Source organism: Notothenia rossii (genome assembly GCF_949606895.1).
Source record: "Notothenia rossii genome assembly, chromosome: 2".
Classification (NCBI taxonomy): Eukaryota; Metazoa; Chordata; class Actinopteri; order Perciformes; family Nototheniidae; genus Notothenia; species Notothenia rossii.
This window is the reverse complement of record NC_136904.1, coordinates 14917477-14937542: the sequence shown is the minus strand read 5'-3', so window position 1 is coordinate 14937542 and position 20066 is coordinate 14917477. Positions and strand designations below refer to the sequence as shown.

Genomic DNA, 20066 nt, shown 5'->3' with positions numbered 1-20066 from the left:
ATGTATAATGTGAGGCAAGCTGTGATGTTCTGTATTGTGGAAGAAGGAGAGGGCTGTTGTCTCAGACAATGAAACACTTAATCGTTTGACCTAATTTAAAACATTATTATTGTCCATTAAAATGTTAGTCTACTCACAAAAAAGACTCAATTAGTGTTTGTCTGCAGGTTTCTGTGTAAAGAGTATAGTGGGTAACAACATCTCAGGTAACCTTGACTTGGACACTGGCATAGTGACGGAGAAGAGCCAAACCTGTGAATGTATAAAGAGTTTGCTCCCCACCCCCACCATCTCCCCGCTGTAAACTCCAACTCCCACAGCTGCACACACTTCTCCTGTCACGGTGATAATCTCTTTGTCAGGGGCCGTCTGTTGGAGATTTGTCCGTCTGATTCGGTGAACGTCCGAGTGGCAGGTCTAGCTGTAGTGCCACAGGGTGTCCGTGGGTCTGTGCGTGTGTGCGTGCGTGCGTGCGTGTGTGCGTGTGTGTGTGTGTGTGCGTGCGTGCGTGCGTGTGTGTCGCCCAGTGCCATAGGTGGTGGGATCTCCGTCCCTGTCAGAGTGTGTATGTCGCTTGTCTTCAGAACTCTGTTTTGTGACAGAGGACAAGCAGAAGAGGAACAGATACAGTTACACAAGGGAGTGTTGGCATTTTACATTTCAAAGCCAATTCAACATCATCCGCTCTTCATGGCCTATTTGCATCCACCTTTGTCTTCACTTATACTGTAGCCAGTATAACTGTTGACCGAGGAATGCTACAAAAAATGACTTCATTATTCACATTCCATTCTTCACTTCAGTGAGAAGAATAACTCGGTGAGGCCCAATTGTCCTCATTGTTCTTTGCAACACAAATTGATCAGAGACGTTTTTGTAAAGCATGTTCACATGGATAGAGAATTTTACCAAAAGCTTGAAGTAACATATTATTATTATTATCCCAGCCTTATACAGTATGTACGTAATACAAAATCACATAATCACAAACCCTAAGAGGAGACAAAACAATGTTGTGCGAGTAACCCTGGGTTCTTTTAGAGTCAGGAATATCTACAAAGTTCTCATCTTCTCTCCAACTCCTGAGCCCAGAGCCTCCTCGCACAAGGCACTAAAATTATGTTTGTATTGGATTCAAATAAACCTTTTTCTCCTTGCACTAGAACTAGAGTACTGGAAAAACAAATGCAGTTTCCATCCAACCAGTACTACGCCATATGTATAATGTATAAAAGTATGCAAATGTACGACTCTGAGGCCTCAGTTTGGCCTCAGAGTCGTTTGGTATTGCAGGGACCTAGACGTCGGATGAAGGATAGCCATGTGAAGTTCTTCATGCTCATTACTTTAATTCTTTAATTTAAAGACCAACACCTGACACCACAACTATGAGAATGTATGCCACATTGTGAGTAAATGGTTTTGTTGAAGCTACAGTAAACAAGTGTGGCAAAACTACCTTGCAATATAATAAAAGTGAAATTATACTGACTTTGAATAAGATGACAAAATACATTTGGAAGTTCTTCCTCTTTGAAGGATAATCTAAATTCTGATGAATCTGTAATTGTTGGGTTGAGTTATTGTTTCTCAAAGCTCTTTTTCTTTCTTTTGCCTTTCATCTCTCCCCTCCTGACACCTTCTCCTTCCTCTATCTGTTGTTTGGTCTCCTCTTGTCACTCCACTGCAATCATCTTGGCAGGGGGGCTTGTCATCTGTATCTACTCATATCCTACAATCCCTGTTGCTCTGAGCACTACTGCACTTAAATGTCAGGGCTGATGAGCCTGCCACACCCACCTGACACATCAGCGCAGCGCCTGCTAAAAGCTTTTATGGAACCGTGTGAGGCTGGTGGTTGATATAAATTAAAGTGTTCTTTCCCTTCTTTTTTTTCTCTTTTAAAGGAACAACTTCTAGTAAGAAAGAGAAAGAGTGAGAGCATAGGCTATGATTGGTTGCCATCTAGTGGCCTGCTTCCACATTGTCATGGAGAAAAATATAAAGTAACTGAAGTCTTAAATTAATTATATACATTACATACATCATACACACACACACACACACACACACACACACACACACACACACACACACACACACACACACACACACACACACACACACACACACACACACACACACACACACACACACACACACACACACACACACACACACACATACTATAAAGATGTATGACTTTTCAAAATACCTATTTCATGCCACACTATACTTGATCTTTTATGATATTTTGATGACACATTATATTACTATTTAATCAAAATGTATTGACAAATTATACAATTAATGTTATATTTTGATTTTTAAGACATGACTACGTCTTATGCACTTTGGTCATTTCTGGGTAGAGACATTTACACATGCCTGTACACAAAATGTTTTAAAATAAAAACAACTATTTACTCATTTCAGTGCCGTTTTTATTTTCCTCTCTTTGTAAAACTTTGGCATTTTAACCAATAATTTCAGTGATTGGCAAGGTATAGACAGTATGTACACTCTGAGCAATGGATGCACAACACAATATATTATGTACAATTTCTATATATCTGCAAACACAATATATACAGTCTTACTGATTGCTGATAGTTGAACAACACTTTATGTACAATTTAAATTAATAAACATTATTTACAGCACCTTGAACTTTTGGTTGTACAATATAACATCTACAACCGTATCTGCATCAGTCCCAGCTCCACCTCTCATACACTCTATGTATCAGCAAACATACTATGTACAGGAATATTGTATCTCTGCTACAGTGCTTATTAGTTACACTTCACAATATGTTTTATTTTCATCTGACCAGTAAGTATGTGTATATTCTGAAGCATCATAATCTACACTCCTACTAGCAAACTGTACAGCACAAAGATCGCTACTCGTATCTGCAAAACACCCTGTTCATTCTTACCTCGTATTTATGATTGTACAACTTATTAGACCCAATCAGGGCAGCAGCATTACACAGTATATACACAACACTGACACAGTGGTCCTCAAACAATTTGGCTTGCAGACACAAACAGCAAACAGAAGTTTACTGGTAGTTACTTGACACTTTTGAGCACACACTGAAAGATGGTATATCACACTGAATGCTGAGTTAAAAGCAGTACCGGCTGCAGAGCTCTCGGATATTTACCAAAGAGCAATATGATGGGCTACTCTTAAGCCAAATAACATATGTTATGAAACACGACAAACTCCTTTCCACATAAATAGCTTTATAGCTTACTGATCTATCTGACCTGGGAAGTGCTACAGTGATACATTTCACATAAATTAAGCGATAGTCAAAGGCTGTTATTATGGAAGACAATGATACATACGGTACAATTATTAGCATATTATAAACAATAAGTCTTCAATGGTATTGTTAAGTCAGTAATTCCCTTTGGTAAGATATTTACATTTTTACATGCATAACTCTGTAGAAGCCAGAGGTTTGTTTGGAGAAAAAATGTAATAATCACAGTGAGAATACCTCATTTAAATACATGTTACTCTAACATCTATTGTTAGATATAATGTATGTTAGAGTACTGACTGTGGAAGACGCTATTAATGTATGGCATGAACTCCTGGTGACATATGTGCTAAATGAGAATTTCAGTAAATAGACTATTTGGCATTGTGTGGCACTGGATACGGCTTTTTCTTTAGCTACTGAAACTTTCATATATAAAAACAAGATGTCTGTGTAATTGAGCTAAAGCTCTTATTGTTCACATCTATGACCAACGAAACATCTGCTGCAAATCAGTTCACTTATTGGCAATTTTAAAGCCATGACCCTACTGTAAGAAATGGTGCAAGGGTCAACCTTAAAGTTAATATGCTATTTTGGTGTTTTTTTTCTAAACCGACTCACAGGAAAACAGAGGGATTGGGCAAGGCTTCTCAAAGACTCAATGAAACCCTCTGTCTCCAGGATTTATTCATGTTAGGCTAATCATTTTCAATTTCTTCAAGCCATTAGGTTCTGTTCCAATTGGAATCACACATTTTATGTGCAGGTCCACATGATACAAATCATATCGCACAGTATCAGATTAGTTTAAAATGTAAAAGGTTAAAACTGTACACCTTGAGTAGAGTAAACGGAAGTGATAGTGGATTCCTTAATTGTTATAGTTGATTATACCTTCAGTCCCTCTGGGATATCATTTGTCTTGCCTAGGAGCTCTTTGTAAAAAGGTTAATCTTTTAAAAAAGAGAACATTTTCATTCAGATTGTTGAGGCTACTCCCTTTCTTTAAGGTCTGCGTGAACTTTGGGACTCTCCAGTTTCTTCATTCCTCGCCGCTGAGCCAGGCTGGAGGACTGAACCGGCTCCAGGACCGGAGCAGGAGCGCAGCGCTTCAGAGCAGAGTAGGTGGCGGACAGCGCACCCTGGTGGGACAACAAGAGAGCATATCAAATGAATACTGGTCAAATCTTTCAAACTACTAAATAAGTGGCAGACAGTGCCACCTGATGGACAAACAGAGAAACATATTATAGTGTTTTGATTTGTTGTACATTATACTGAGAAACAATCATTCTCTTACAATTAGGATGTAACATGGCTTCTCACAGAAAGCCTGAGAACAACACGTATCATGTCTGATGTTCTGACGATATTCACTGTATTCACACTGACCTTGACAGTAAGAGCGTCCTGTCTGCTGAGAGCTTTGTCAGAGAGCTGGCCTCTTTCTACAATCCAGGGGTGACGAAGAACCTAATGGATATAAAAGCACAAATGTTTTCTTTATGCATTACTCAAAAGCTACAGATATAAAGAAATACATTTGAAAACTTTAGTACTGATATCTGTAATATACTTGCTAATCTTTCCACTCAACAGTTTGTAAATAATCAATACTACCATACAAATAAAGCAGACAAAGTCATATTATCTTAAAAATGTACCTGGGGAGCAGTCAGGCGCTGGTGAGGGTCCACATGGAGCATCTTTATAACAATGTCCTGTTAAACATATCATTATATTTGGTCAGAACCAGGTCCATGAGGTCAGGAAGAAAAAACATGTTGTGTGTGTCTATCATTGAAGACATACAAACAAATCTAACCTTGGCAGAGTCTGATACAAGTTCCCAGTTCCCTCCTGTGATAATGAATTTCCCGCAGCCGATTTGAGCCAGAATTTCCTCTGCGCTGTCCTCAGAACTGCTGGCAAACGGACTGAAACTGTGCCAATAACAATAAAAATGTACAGGGTGAGTCCAAATGTGTGTTGAATTACAATAACTGCGATGGGGTCAGACCAAAGGGAGCCCTCGAGGATCTTCAACTCATGAAAAAAACACTTTTGACAAAACCTAGCATATTCTGATATTGCACAGCAGTAGGGTGAAAATGTCCTCATTACTTTCAGTTTTTAACTTTTAACTGACCCAGCTATCATGGTGTAGAGCATGATCCCCATGCTCCAGATGTCACAGGCTGCATCATAACCCTGCTTCTTCAGGACCTACACACACACACACACACACACACACACACACACACACACACACACACACACACACACACACACACACAGACACACACACACACACACACACACACACACACACACACACACACACACACACACACACACACACACACACACACACACACACACACACACACACACACACACACACACACACACACACACACACGTGTCATTTCAATGGATTGCCTTTTGGGATTTATCTATGTGACTCATAATGTATACATTTAATTGTATCCAATTCATGGTTTGTGTTGGTGAGATTCAAAATGTGTCTTAGTATGACTGTTGATATATGTACCTCAGGAGCCATGAAGGTAGCCGTGTAACAGGGGGTCATCAGCAAGCCATTCTCAGCCCTGAGCTGTTTGGCAAAACCAAAATCACATATCCTGATGCTTTCTGGGAGTCCACTGTCATCAGCATAGCGAACATTACTGGGCTTCAGGTCTCGATGCACAACCTAAAAAGGTGGAAGACAAAAAGACAAAAAACACATACATTTGCAACTTAAGAAATAATACAATGATTGCTGTTACCGAATCTTGAAAACCAAACACAGACATACATTATTTTTCAAGTCAGTGTAAACAACAATAATGATGTCAAGAAGTCTTGTGTTGAAGGTTATAACAAATGTGTTTTTACCCCCTGTGAGTGTAAATATTCCACAGTCTTGGTCAGTGTGCAGATAATGTGTGACGCGTCTCTCTCTGTAAAATTTGACACCGTCAAAGCTCTATCCAGGACTTCATCTCCTCTCAGTAAATCCTGAACCATGGACACACACTGGCCGTCGTCAAACACCTAATGGTAAAAGGGCACACACACACACACACACACACACACACACACACACACACACACACACACACACACACACACACACACACACACACACACACACACACACACACACACACACACACACACACACACACAGGATCATGAAACGTGCACATACAGTACAGCTTATTCAAAACTGCTATATAGAAGATAAAGAAGCTTTTCTGATATTGCTTTTCATAATAAAAACGTTTACTGTGTCTGGTGTAAGCGTGCTTCACTTACATCCTTCAGTGTAATAATATTTGGATGCTGTCCGTATCTTAGCAGAATCTCAATCTCCTCAGATGGATCTTTCCTCGCCCTCTCAATAATCTGAAATAAAAACAGAAACACATTGGACTAGTTGTCAATCGTAACAACCATAACATGTGTACAAGAAAAAGGAAAACATCAATAAGTATTTGACAAACAGTCAACACATATGTGTAGTTTATTGTACAAAAAAGTGCAAAATGTGTAAAACCTCAGCTTTTAAAACTATGAATCATCAACATTGCAGGATGCCCAAAGCATTTTCTTAGGGTGGTTTTATTAATTATCCCAGCTTTTCCCACAATGCATTACCAGCGCAACATATTTTATTTGCTACATTTTGTTCATTGGAATCAGGCTGTGCATTAAAAGCAAATGCATTTAATGTATGTTCAGAAATACTTTCATTATATGACAATGTTAAAATCATAATGTTGTTGCAATATTGAATATATATATATATATTTACACAAAAATACAAATAAATGTTAGTGTCCAGTACCTTCACTGAATACTCCACAGCAGTAACTCTGTGAAGACATCTTTTGCAGACAGAAGTCCCTGTTGATCCAATTTCCTCCTTCAGCTCATAAACATCACTTAAGGCCACATCACCTTTGACATGCTGCAGGGAACACACACACACACACACACACACACACACACACACACACACACACACACACACACACACACACACACACACACACACACACACACACACACACACACACACACACACACACACACACACACACACACACACACACACACACACACACACACACACACACACTTCATATATCTATCATAGTCATGTATTAGATAAGAGAATAATCGCTTAACTTCAGCAGTCAGTTGCAGTAATAACATGGCAAAGCGTGATTTATGAGGGTAATATTTAGAAAGGTCGGGATAATTAAATAGCCAATGGCTTAATTATCCAGTGTGTTTATCTGTCAGTTCCTAATAAAGCAATGATCAATCCAGTGACATGGTTAATTTGTTATCCAATCAATATGCAAGTTTGTCATTTAATTAAATATGGAGATAGGACATGCGCTCCTTGCTTAAACATACCTTTGCTATGGGGATGGTGCTGTTCACCTCCTGACGAGAAGGCGCTACCGTGGCAACGCTGGGCTCCTGACTTGGATTAGTTGCAACGAAGCTGAAGCCACGAAACAGCTGGTGTGTGTTTGCACTTGGAGGAAGGCCTGGAGAATCTAGTAAGGCAAAGACACACAGATACACATGGGTTCACAATACTTCATCATTATTTTTTCGTGTTGTGTGTTTGTATATATAAATATGTTTTTGTTTGTTTCAGTTACCAGTGGGCGTTCTGGAGGTGAACTCAGGGTCAAAATGGAAAGTGTCTTCAGGTCTTCCAACTGTTGGTTTGAATGGCGGCCTCATTTCCTTCCTGTACAACTTCTACAGAAAACAATCACAATCATCAATAACAGCATTCATTAGCAAACATTTGTTTAAGCACAATATAACACTTGATCAGGTGTACATTTGTTATATGACAACTAAGTAAAAGTGATGCTTATAGTTTGTAAATATTGTTGTGTAAACACATTTTGGAAATGTCCATTAAATTGCTATGTTCAAAGTTGATGGATTCAGTACAAACAATGAAATATTGTATATTTCATTGTTTGTACCCCCCCACATTCCACATTTTCACAGTAAATGCATAATGAAAAATCTTAATTGTATAGACTGTAATGGAAAATAACACCTATAGTATATTACATTTTGTGATCTCAGATGAAAACTCTTGGATGTCTTATATAAGGGTAGACAGAGTATGCACATAGTGTATTTTTGTATTCCTATAAGCACTCCTGACTATGGCCTGCAGATGTCGTCATTGTATTGTCTTTCACCGCCTGCTGGGAACATTCTGGCAGGGCCTCTATAAGAACTCACATTAAATAACTATAATAGATGCCAACAGCCTTAGAAAAAATGTTTTAGCATTCAGCTTTACTGCCCTGTGATGCATGGCCAATGAGAAACATAAAGCTAATTTTTTTAAGCAGCTTTATGAGAGAAGCTCCTCAAAGATCAAGACATATATGAAATAGCGGATGATCACAGGGAAAAGTCAAGTAAGATTCTGATGGACAAGAGAGCAAAGCACTCTGCTGATACAGCACAGAGATTTGATTAGCATAGTACAAGAAAGAATGTAAGCCTCTTATTGATAGCTTGTCACATCAAGCAAACAACACCATCTGTAAATGGGAAATGTGGTGTTTGGCAGAGGCTAGTAAGTAGGAATGTAGCAAGGAGAACAGTGAAAGCCGGTGGTGAGGGCAGGGATTACTGAGCATGTAAAGCAGATAATAGTGGATTTGGTTAGAAATGAGAGCGGCACTATTCACAACAGCAGATGAACCAAAATCAAAGCTTCTGAACTCGGATACAAAATAAATGGATGCACCAGTGTGAACATGAGCAAGGCTCTTGTATTAAGGAACACACTGAATACAAAGTACATGTATGATGATCTTCTTTAAAGCCTTGTCGCTTTTTATGGTTATTATTGTTTAAATGAAAACTGAAAGCATCCTGTGGATATTTTCACATACGTTCTTTGCCTGTCACCAACTTATGAGTTTATTTTAACTGCTGTTTGTGTATGCAACACAAATGTAAATATACGTTTTGAGTGTGTTCAGTTTAACAAATAACCTCTTTAAGTAGCATATGTTCAAGGAGTGAATGTCAAGGTTAGATTATGATAGCATAGCTATTGTTTGCAGACAGAAAATGTGAGCATGTGCAAACCCTCCGCGAAAGGATAACATTACAATAAAGTAAAGGCAGATTGGGAAGAGAGGGACTTCGCCACTTGAAAAATGTCACGAGGAAGTTTAATGATTCATGGTTGTGGATAACTCTTGAGGAAGTTGCGGGGTTTTCATAACCGGATAAAAAAAAAACATATAAGTAGTCACCATGTGATTAAGATTTCTTTATAGATTCAATGTTTTTTAATTTATTTAACCAAGGCCAACAAGCGTAGACCGGTACTGCTTTTGTCACATGATCAGAAAAAAACAAAGTTGTATTTATGAAAAAGGTCTTAAATGTCTGACAAAAATGATTTCCGGCTAACACCCTTACATGAAAGTGGAAACATAAAATCAATACACAGTTTGTAGGAGCAACCAGGTGTAGCTGTTGATAGTTGGAAGGGTATATTACTTACAGACTTTTAGTGGCTGACAAAAAGCCCTAGATGTCTATGGCAGTATTAACATTTAATTGTGTTTGATTGAGTCTTTGATTACTCTTTTTAAAGTATTATTTTTACAAAATATGTATACAAATATGTAAACAACATAACATTTCTGATGAAATGTACTTACAATCCAGTCTATCGATGCAAAGAAGCGATGTCTTTTTATTTCCTCCAATCCATCTGGTCCTGCACCTATCAGTCACACAGATGCAAGCATAATATTAGGCAACCAGACAAAATGGCACCTATTCATTCAGTTCATTCAATGATGGCTTGAATCCTCGGACAGTTGTGACGTAATGCTTATCTCTTACATTTTAGCATACTAAGAGTCTGTTGTGACAATTAAAGCAGGAAGATCTTGCTGTAGCTTTAATTTAGCTACATTTAAATGACAATGTATCAGTGTTACTGCTTACTATGAAAAGATTGCAGAATATAATCGAACACATCAGAATTAAAATGACTGATTTCCTTTAAGTTCGCTGCTATCATGTACTCCAACTGTATGCCAAAGCCCTCCAGGTAAGAACAGACCTGAATACTTATCGTACATTTTCCAAGTTTTATGTGTAAATTACCTAGTCGATTAGCAGGGTTCCTCTTGAAGAGTGCTCTTAGTAAGCTCTGCACTTCATGACTGAGGAACTGCGGCATTCCCAGTTTTGCCCTGTACAGGACAGAGAAGAAACAGCTTGATACACACACATTATATGTAACAACCTCAATGACACATGAATATAAGAATCAAAAACAGCATCTTAATGATCAGTAGGTTTTTCATCAATAAAGAGCTTTAAGAATAAGAACAATAGATGTTAAAAGTTTGAATTGGACTTACTTTAAAATAAGCGCCATTGTTTCCTTCCGATCTTTTCCTTGGAACGGTAACGTTCCTGTCAACATCTCAAACTGGAAAACAGATGATAAATGTCAGAGGAAATGTCAGCTGACCATGTGAAGGTAATGCACATAGAGGTGTAAAGGTAAATGTTGCGTTCAATGCAAGCTTCATTAGTTATTTGCACTTCCCCTGCATATGAATAATACTTTCTTTTAATTGATTATGCTGAAAAGTTGTGCCTTGAAATTATTACATTATGGTTTGAGCTCCATCACGTCATCAGCCTGTTTCTGTAATATAAATGTTGCTGTAATTTAAATAACACTGACATGAAATAAGGTAAGTATGCCGAGAAATACAGTATATAACATTATGTTTCAAACAGGCAATTGTTAATCTGTGACCTCTATCTCAAACCTCCATTTATGAGTAGGGAAGCCATATATTCACAGTAATAATTATTAAAGAGAAAAATCCAGTAAATATTATAGTAAATTGTGTGGTATATCTAGATGTAGAACATAATGCATTTAGAAATAATCCAATTAAAAACTGCTAGTTCAAACTGTTTAGAAATGTTTCAATTGTATTCCAATCTAGTGTTGACCAATTCATTTTTTATCTGTCTCAAAGACTAAAGTGTTTGAAATTATGATGAGATAAGCAATATAGATTTTTCCACAAATGGTGTTATATTTTATAAAATAGGCTGTCTCTTAGACCAGCTGTGTTTCAGTGAATGTTAAACTCATTTTCAGTATTAGCAAATTAAGCTGGCAGGCAAACAAAACAAGCAGAATCCAACAGATGCACGATTACAGAAAGTGATGGGACCTAATCTGCCAGATACGGTAATTAAGCAGCTTTACTGCCAGAAAAAAGCCAAATTCCAGTACACTGGAACATTACAGTTTGTCAAATTATATAATGTTATTTGGCAAATATGAAAATGTTCATTTCTGCCTGCTGCTTTTGACACATTTAATTATGTCATATCGTTATAAAATTAAAAGATTCGTACCATAAGTACCCCAAATGACCACCAGTCAGCACTTTGTGTATGCCCTCTCCTGTTCACCACCTCCGGAGCCATGTACTCTATTGTTCCACAAAAAGAATATGCTCTTTTATCATGGTCGATGGCCTCCTTACTCAATCCAAAGTCTGAAACACAGAGAGACAAAGAGGGGGGGGGGGTAAGCAGAAATACTGACATAGAAGATGAATAAAAAGACAGAAGATTGTTTACAGTTGAATGTACTGACCAGTTATCTTAATGTTTCCTTCTTCGTCCAGAAGAATACTGTTGGGTAAAATGAACATTTAAAGCAGTTAAAAAAAGATTGTGTGAAAAATAAATGAATGGAAAACAGGGGGACTTTATGAGAAAGTACTTTTCAGGTTTGAGGTCCCTGTAGATGATTCCCAAACTGTGTAGATGGTCCAACGCCAGGGCCAACTCTGCAAGGTAGAACTTCACATCCTCTTCTGTAAACATAACCTAAACAAATAAGGACAATAAAAGTGCTAGTTAAAAAAGAATAAAACAGGGAAACAACTGAGGCAAATAAAAAGCAGGATGGTTCATGTTTGCTTCTAACTTTTATGATTAGTAAGGTCATTTTTCACTTTGTGTCAAGAACTTAAACCAAACTCTTCCAAAAATGATTAAAAAAATGATTGCATGTACCTCTTGTTGATGTTTTTAAATATTATCTTTAACTTTCTTTCGTTAAGAACTCCCAGACTCGAGTGGTCTTTGTTTCCTGATAATACATCATCATGAAAATAAGAGAGACCAAGCTAAATTCAAGAAAAAGAGCTCTCAAGGACAACTCTTGCAGGTTTATTCACTTCTGCTAGTGATTAAGAGATAAGCAGTTTACAGCCAAAGGTAGACCTTAAAAAGTAAGGGCTTGCAATTCTTTGTGGCAAACTTACCTCCTTTGAAAGACGGGTGAAAAGGTCTCCCCCTCGGAGGAAGTCCAGGATCAGATAGAGCTTTCCTTCTGTCTGGAAGGCTATGTACAAAAATACACATACACAGAGTTATACTGAGTTATATGACGCTAAATGGCTCGGGCTGTATTGTATTCTGCGTTATTTGAGAATGCATTTAATTTATAAAAAAAGGTGTATTTGTATTAAAATAACAGCATTTAACCAAGAGCTTTTCAACAAAGCATGTAATTCCAACTAGCATACATTAAATGTTTGCGATCAAAATGTTCTCTTGTTTCTTGTTTCTACAGTATTTGGTGATACACTGTGATTTCTGAGAAACAGAGATTACATTTAACCTGAATAAAGACCATTAGACAGCAGACTTACCATAGTGCAGTTTAACTATAAAAGGATGGTTCACTTCTGCCAGAATGTCTCTTTCCATCTTTGACCGTACTCGATCCCGAACTAAGAAGGAGATTGGGGCAAAAATAATTTGTTTAATTACATAATGTTCCGTTTTATATAGTTGAGTGCAGATAAATCACATTACGCCTCTAATACCATGAGATTGATTTGTATAGGATAAACTGCATTAACTTGATTGAAACATGTAAATTGAATTAAACCCATCCTATGGTGCTGCTGGTCTATAGACTATAATAATAACAGTTATGTTTTGTCGTTTCAGCTTCTTTCACTTTGACAGGATGAACCATAACTATTCAAAGAGGTGAAGGTTAAGAGGATTACCACTTGTACAAAGACCTTTTCATTTAGCACATGAAATATATACCTGCTTTCAAAGTACACCCTCATTTAAGACTTCAATAATCCCAAAGAATTCTTATGTATCAAAAGTAGAACTTTTATACCCCAAATGCTACTGAATGTAAGGCACTCTGAGAGCTCAGTGAGCATACACATTGAAAATAAAAAGTATCAAAAGACAAGACAAAACATATCGACTGTCTCTGTTAGTACATTTCTCTCAAAAATATAATTAGCCTACATGGGATTTGATAAGGTTGGTTGTTCCATCCTTAAAATATTTCTATCTTGTTTTTTGTTTACCTTTCAGTGTGGCTTTCTTCAGGACCTTCATGGCATACAGCTGTCCTCTGTCCAGTCCTCTGATCTTTCTCACCAGAAACACCTGAAATCATCACTATCATCACTTGGGAATATGTTATTTTTTTTCAACAGTGCTAACAATTTAAAAAGAGTTTAACATCTATGTCAACATTAGTTGAAAAATAAAACAGAAGTATTTTGTATATGAATTGACGTCATACAGGTGATGCAAGAGGAATCCCCCTACTTGACAACAGCACACACACCTGTTGTTAATATCACTTTTGCGTCAGATGCTACATTATACCATTATACCCGCCTTCACCGAGCTAAGGTAAGTGCAAATTAGCATCCCATCACTTTTTATAAAGCATCAAAACTGTCTCACTGTGATGGACAACAACTATGATTAGAGTTGCCTTGCCGTTTAGGCTAGCTATGCTAACATGCTAACCGGGCCATGCAGTGACTTAGCCTACTCCTGATCTCTTGTGCATCGTGCTTGTGGTGTCCGCCACATTCGGACCTCATATAGAGAAACAAAGTAAGAGGTGCTCACAAATTGAATTGTGTCATGACTTGCAATATTGTTAATCTAAAAAAAGTTTAAAAGAATTGGCGGTAAAGTACAGTCCGGTTCAGCAAAGACCTTTATGGGCTAAAATAAGTGGAAATTCCTCTCATACTTTTGTGTTGTGTACTTTTGAGGCTTATGTTTACACTTTGGAAAGGGCACCTTTTGTTCTAGCCGAATTAAGGGAAATTATATATCAGACAGCATAGCCTACAATGATATACTTCTCATTCTGTGGCTGCAGTTTGGGAAACCCCATTCCTGTTTCGGTTCTCCATACACAAATCAAGCCAAATAAATACATTGTTTCCTCAGTTTGGTGAGGAACAACTTGACTTGTTGCAGACAAAAATCCGACATCAACCCCATCCAACACTTATGGAATGAATACAGACGAGTCCTCATGGCCCAACATCAGTGTCTGACCTTGCTCTTGTGTCTGAATGGGAGCAGCAAGGAGACTGCAATCCCTGCATTCTCTTTCCAGCTTCCCAGAGAAGTGAAGGCTATTAAAGCAGCATAGTATGCCCTTTGTTTTTGAATGAGATGTTGAGCAATCACACATGAGTGTGCACATACTTTTGGCCATTTACTGTAGTGTGTGGACTGGAGTCAGTTAATTAAATTAGCACCTGTGATCTGCCAAATATACTGTAGGTTAAATGTTGTCAGCTAAAACAATTTGGTCATATGCCCCCATGGTAGATATTTTTTGTTCTGAACAATTCCTAATTTAAAAATATTCAAAGACCAAGGTTACATGATGTGTTACATTTTTTCTGGTAACAATGACAAATAGGCTACATTTCAGAAGAGACGGACAAAAAGTGGCCACTTGTCAGAAGCAGAAAAAGTCTAAATTCTGACCCAGATGTTCTAATATTGTAGTGCAATTATTACTATAAACATGTAGTATAGCTGAATAAATGCTTACCCAAGTGATATCCTGCTGGGTCAGACAAGTACAGAGAGCCTTCATCTGGTACTGTATTTAGTCAGCATTGAGCTCTAAGTAACATTGGTTTTCTTTTGACTTGCACTGTCTAGGTCAGGAGTCTGATGCAATAGATTTGTAGATTTTTTTTCTTTAACATTTCCTTCACGTGTATTGTCATTTGAGGTATTCAGGTCTCAGTAGTTTTGGTTAAAACATTTTTTACTTTACCTTTCCATAAGAGCCCTGTCCAAGCACTTTGAGCAGCTGGAACTGGGAGGGGTCTGCTTTCTCACAGCCTTCCTTAACATGGTGGCTGATGTCAATCTCCTTAAGTATACTGTCATCCTGGGGAAAGGAGAGACAGACAGACATCGTTATTAGTTCATTATTTACGTAACTGCAAATAAAGAACATTTCAGCAATACAGCAATATCTACCATGTTACATCTGTATCAATGTAACAACCACCAAAAACAACTTAAATCCCTCTTATAAATACATGAAAGACCGATGGTTAGTTTTCATTTAGAAGTTAAGATCTGTATATCCCACTTTCAATCAAGTTTGAAATGCAAACAGGAGTTAGTAGAACTAGAAAGATTAAAGTTAGTAAATTGTTTTTCTCTCTTAGCTTGACAGGGTTGATCGTTTAAAAGAATAATAATTATTGAATCCGGGCTTAGTGCTGTTGTCATATCCATGTGCACTTTTTCCCATTTGATACGTCTGTTTAACTTAACACGCACTTGGTTAATAAATGTAAAAGGCTGGCAGATTTCTTTCTGCAAACGTTGATAAAGAGTTCCCTATTCTGATGTTTTTGATGTGGTTCCATCTTTTTAACACAATCATAGACGTACATGAGTTTTAAGATGATCAAATATGGTTTATAATTTAGCCAAAGCTTTAATGAAGTACATGTTTTATACTTTGTAAAATTATGGGATATTTCAAAAGCTTATTTCTCTAAATGTACACATTTATTGTGGTTTGTAGAATTGTTGCCTTCCTGTGCCAGAATACAATGAGGCCTTTTGTGTGAGGATTAAATCAGTACGAAGGTTTGTATTTGGAATAAGAGTAATATCTGAATCTCAGATTCCATATAAAAGCTAAAATATGATAACATGTTCAGTAAGATGTGCTTTTGTTAAGATTGCAATTTCTAATATAATTATATAACAATTCTCTGTAGTGTGATAGTCTGTGAGTAGAACAGCACTTTGTTTATAGTTTACCCACATCGAAAACTTGCCAGAAAATATTTTTTATTATGTCTCAACTTCAGCCTTTGAATATTTTTGTTGTAACAACATTACATTACATGTCACTTTTTAGATGCTTTTATCCAAAGCGACTTACATACTCAATACTGTGGGCAATCCCCACAGCAGCAATTTAAGGTGAAGTGTCTCGGGGACACAACAACATGCTGACTGCAGTGGGGTTTGAACCTGTGACCCCCTGATCTAAACACCAACGCACTACCCACTGCACCACACCCCTCCAACAATATCACAATCAAGTTTCAAGGCTTTTATTGGTCATACGTACATAGCTACAGTGTAGTTATGACGATGAAAATCTTAGGTCACGGGCTCCTCCAACAGTGCAACACAATAAAACAGAAAAACAAGTAAATACAAAAAGAAAAATACTAAAAAAGTGAAATAGTGCAATAAGAGTCTATATACAACTGATTGGAATATGATATATTAGATAAATCATTTCTAAGTTGCAGCCAGCTTAATGTTATGGATGTTGTTTAAAAAGTTCAGGTGTTTAATAGTCGTATGGCCTGTGGGATGAAACTGTCCAGAAGGAGAGATAGTTCAAATAGTTCGAGCATTCCAGCCCTCTTGGCAATTTTTGTATAAAACAGAGGGGTTGCACTTTAAATCCTAAGGGAGCCATTCTTAGTGTGACAGGGAAAGAAAAACAAACCTGTCAGCATATCAACAGTGCATTGATATCAATGGTTCTTCTTTCACAATATCTCACACTTTGACTTGACATTAATTGGTTTCAATGCCCTGTTGCACTTATAATCTGAAGCATATATTATAGTATGTGGAACTCAAATGATGAGTATGTTATGAGAGACAATACAACGTGCTTACAGTTTATTATGTGTTTTGGAGCTCAAAGATGATGAGATGGTTCTGTCCGAACCACCGAGCATGTGAGTTTCTTTAAGTGTAACACAACATAATGCATAAAAGTTATTTGTACAATTAAATTATACATTTAAATCAAGCATAGTATAACAACTGCTATCACCTGCTGTAATATCAATGAATAGGAATTGGCTTGAAGTTTAAAACGTTGTAGTAGCCAGTAGCAATTTCCCCCTTTGTGATTACGTAGTTTTGTATTTATTCTTTAAATAGGAGGAGTGATGCCTGTCAACCAGAAGGAAGCGGGTTCAAGGCGTCAGCCCCCTGAGATCCTGATCAGTAGCTGACCCTGAACTCTGACCTTCCCATGAAGGAGAGGAAAGTGAAAGCGATCTTCCCCACATGGAGCATCAGAGCATCACGTTGTACACGATGTGGACAGGCAGACAAACAGGTAACAAACACAGACATTTGCCAGCCAGAAAGACTAACAATCACACATCACAGGTAAATAGCCTGTCAAGATGATTTATCAGCACTCGGTCACAACTACAAGGACCTTGGAGGGGAAGACTTCTATTTATATCTCGGACTAACAGGTAGATGTGCTGCAAACAGCATACTGCCTCTCTCTCTTCCCTGCTGGTTTGTTTGGGCTATAAATAAACCACTGAATCAATCTGTCTCTATCCATTTATCTATCAACCTGCCTGCTCGACTGCTTGTTTGCGTTTTTGTCTTTCCGTGTCTCCCTGCCAGTCAAAACACAGTGTCTCTCTGCCCATCTGGGTTACTGACAGACAGGCAGAGGAACTGCTGTAACGATGCTGCATGACGGCTGAACCACCCCACAACAAACCAAATAACACACATTCTTCCCACACCCTTTCCCATGTGCTCACAACCTTCACACGCAGCCTTATCTACTGTTGATATGAGACGGCTGCTGTTATGGCCCGAATATTCACACAAACGCACACAGTGCAACTGTGACGCAATCCCCCCCCCCCGCAGATTTGCACACATGCACTGATCTGTAGTTGATGGAAGTTTGTGCTGCTCCTGTTTGGCTCACCTCTAGCTGACAGAAGCCAGTGTTGTTCTTGTTCCTCGCCGCCTTGTTCTTCAGGTAGATAGAAAACCATCTCCGCACTGTGAATTTTCGCGTGCTGGTGTCCATGGCAACGGGCAAACCTTTGCATCTATCCCATAATGATGAACATCTCCCCGCAGGGTGGGGGGGGTCCTAAAGTAGAGATGCAGGGACAGAGCTTTATATATATATCTCTTATAGTTATCTATTTGTCCCGCAGTTCATCCATGTGCGCGTCCTCAATGCAGTCGTCCCTCTTTAGTGTTCCCATCATGCACGCTTGCTGTTCGTCTCTGAATGTCGTGTCCCCCCCTCCGTCTCTCAGACGCAGTGTACGCCAGTAAGCACGCAGACAGAGTTGTAACAGAGCCGTTAATCTGCGCAGACAGACAGAGAGACAGACAGACAGGTTGACGGCCGGGGCAGGTGCGGCTGGGCTTGGGATTGTCTTGTGTTTTGCAGCCGGCTCCCTGCCCGAGGTGACGAATAAATCTGTTCCGGTGAATCACGAGAAGTGTGTGTGAGCTCCCTCTTCACATCCCTGCTTGTGCATGTGTGTGTGTTGTTCATCCCCTGCTGCCTCCCTCCCTGTCTCTCTCTCACTCTGCAGAAGGGATTGTCACCAGTCACATTGTGTGCCGGCAAGCTCCTGACCCCCCCCCCCCTCCCTTATTCTCCCCTATTCCTGCCCCTCACCTCCCTCCCTGTTTCTCCCACCAGCATACAGCAACAGCTGGTGAAGTCACATGGTGTTACTCAGCTACCTCTCTCTGTCTGTCTCTCTCTTCCTCTGTCCCTTCTCTTTAGCTCCTGCCTGTCATCCAATAAGACACATAGACAGAATTAAAAACCGATGACAACGTGAAAGTAGAATGCAAGCAGCAGAGGTTTGTGGGGAATACTGTGGCTCAGATTCAGTGACATCACATGGGAATTTAATGTAAGGACAGCAATCGGTGTTGCAGTCAATAATGATGAGAAATTCCAGGACAGGCAGAGTACATCGTGATCCAGTTGATCACTTGGTGTGTGTGTGTGTGTGTGTGTGTGTGTGTGTAGGTACTTGGATCTGTCACATCAGCAGCTTTGCAGAACTGCAGTGTTACATAAGCAGGGAGGGAGAGGGAGGGAAATGGAGACCGAATTAAGTGAAGGGGGGCATAGTGGGGTTTTATAAGATTAAGAAGCAAGGGGTAAAGTCAGGACTGCTGTTCTACCTGGATCGAGTGTCCGTCGCTGAAGTGGGATTTATTTTATTCCTAAAAAAAGATTTTATATTCCAGCCACGGTAACTCGCATAGAGCGCTCAAACTGTGATCCCTAAACTTGGAACGCCAGTAGAAACAGAGCTCATAGAGCTTTTTTCACGAGCTTGACAGGATTTGGACCACTTTTAGAATATAGCTGGGACATAGTGTGAGGACATTTTGGCACTATTGAATATGTAATCAGATGTGTTTAGTCAATCTGCTGTGGGAGGGATCCAGGATTATGGACTGGTGTCTTTGTTCCCCGGGAGGATTAAGGCTCTGCAAGGAGATCACAACATTAATATTCATACACACCGAGTAGATGTGGACAGAGATG

General features: G+C 38.8%; 1 protein-coding gene and 1 long non-coding RNA gene across 3 annotated transcripts; one reads left to right on the top strand and one right to left on the bottom strand.

Moving 5' to 3' along the window:
- Positions 1-2430: 2430 nt before the first annotated feature.
- rps6ka2 (ribosomal protein S6 kinase, polypeptide 2) lies at positions 2431-19117 on the bottom strand. Of its 2 annotated transcripts, XM_079662476.1 has the most exons (22): positions 18462-19117; positions 15498-15614; positions 13759-13840; positions 13072-13152; positions 12682-12761; positions 12135-12241; positions 12006-12043; positions 11762-11904; positions 10738-10808; positions 10478-10566; positions 10024-10088; positions 7969-8071; positions 7715-7860; positions 7137-7259; positions 6605-6694; positions 6182-6340; positions 5835-5996; positions 5430-5506; positions 5106-5223; positions 4945-5001; positions 4673-4753; positions 2431-4422 (listed from the first exon to the last, which is right to left on the bottom strand). In XM_079662476.1, exons 1-22 carry the CDS (start codon positions 18564-18566, stop codon positions 4273-4275), a joined length of 2244 nt encoding a protein of 747 aa, XP_079518602.1. In that variant the 5' UTR covers positions 18567-19117; the 3' UTR covers positions 2431-4272. The 2 variants fall into 2 exon arrangements, with proteins under 2 accessions (XP_079518602.1, XP_079518603.1); XM_079662477.1 differs by lacking the exons at positions 15498-15614; positions 18462-19117 and adding an exon at positions 14025-14082.
- On the top strand, positions 13847-17839 carry LOC307027374. The gene is made up of 3 exons (XR_013804609.1): positions 13847-14092; positions 17411-17451; positions 17660-17839. It is a non-coding gene; the product is annotated as an uncharacterized lncRNA (long non-coding RNA).
- Positions 19118-20066: the final 949 nt, after the last annotated feature.

Excerpts from the sequence above, each read along its gene's own strand:
- rps6ka2 (XM_079662476.1), bottom strand. The coding sequence starts at position 18,566 with ATGGACACCAGCACGCGAAAATTCACAGTGCGGAGATGGTTTTCTATC. Across the intron at positions 10,567-10,737 it reads ACAATGGCGCTTATTTTAAA|GGCAAAACTGGGAATGCCGC; the intron begins GTAAGTCCAATT and ends TGTCCTGTACAG. Across the intron at positions 5,002-5,105 it reads TTGTATCAGACTCTGCCAAG|GACATTGTTATAAAGATGCT; the intron begins GTTAGATTTGTT and ends TATGTTTAACAG.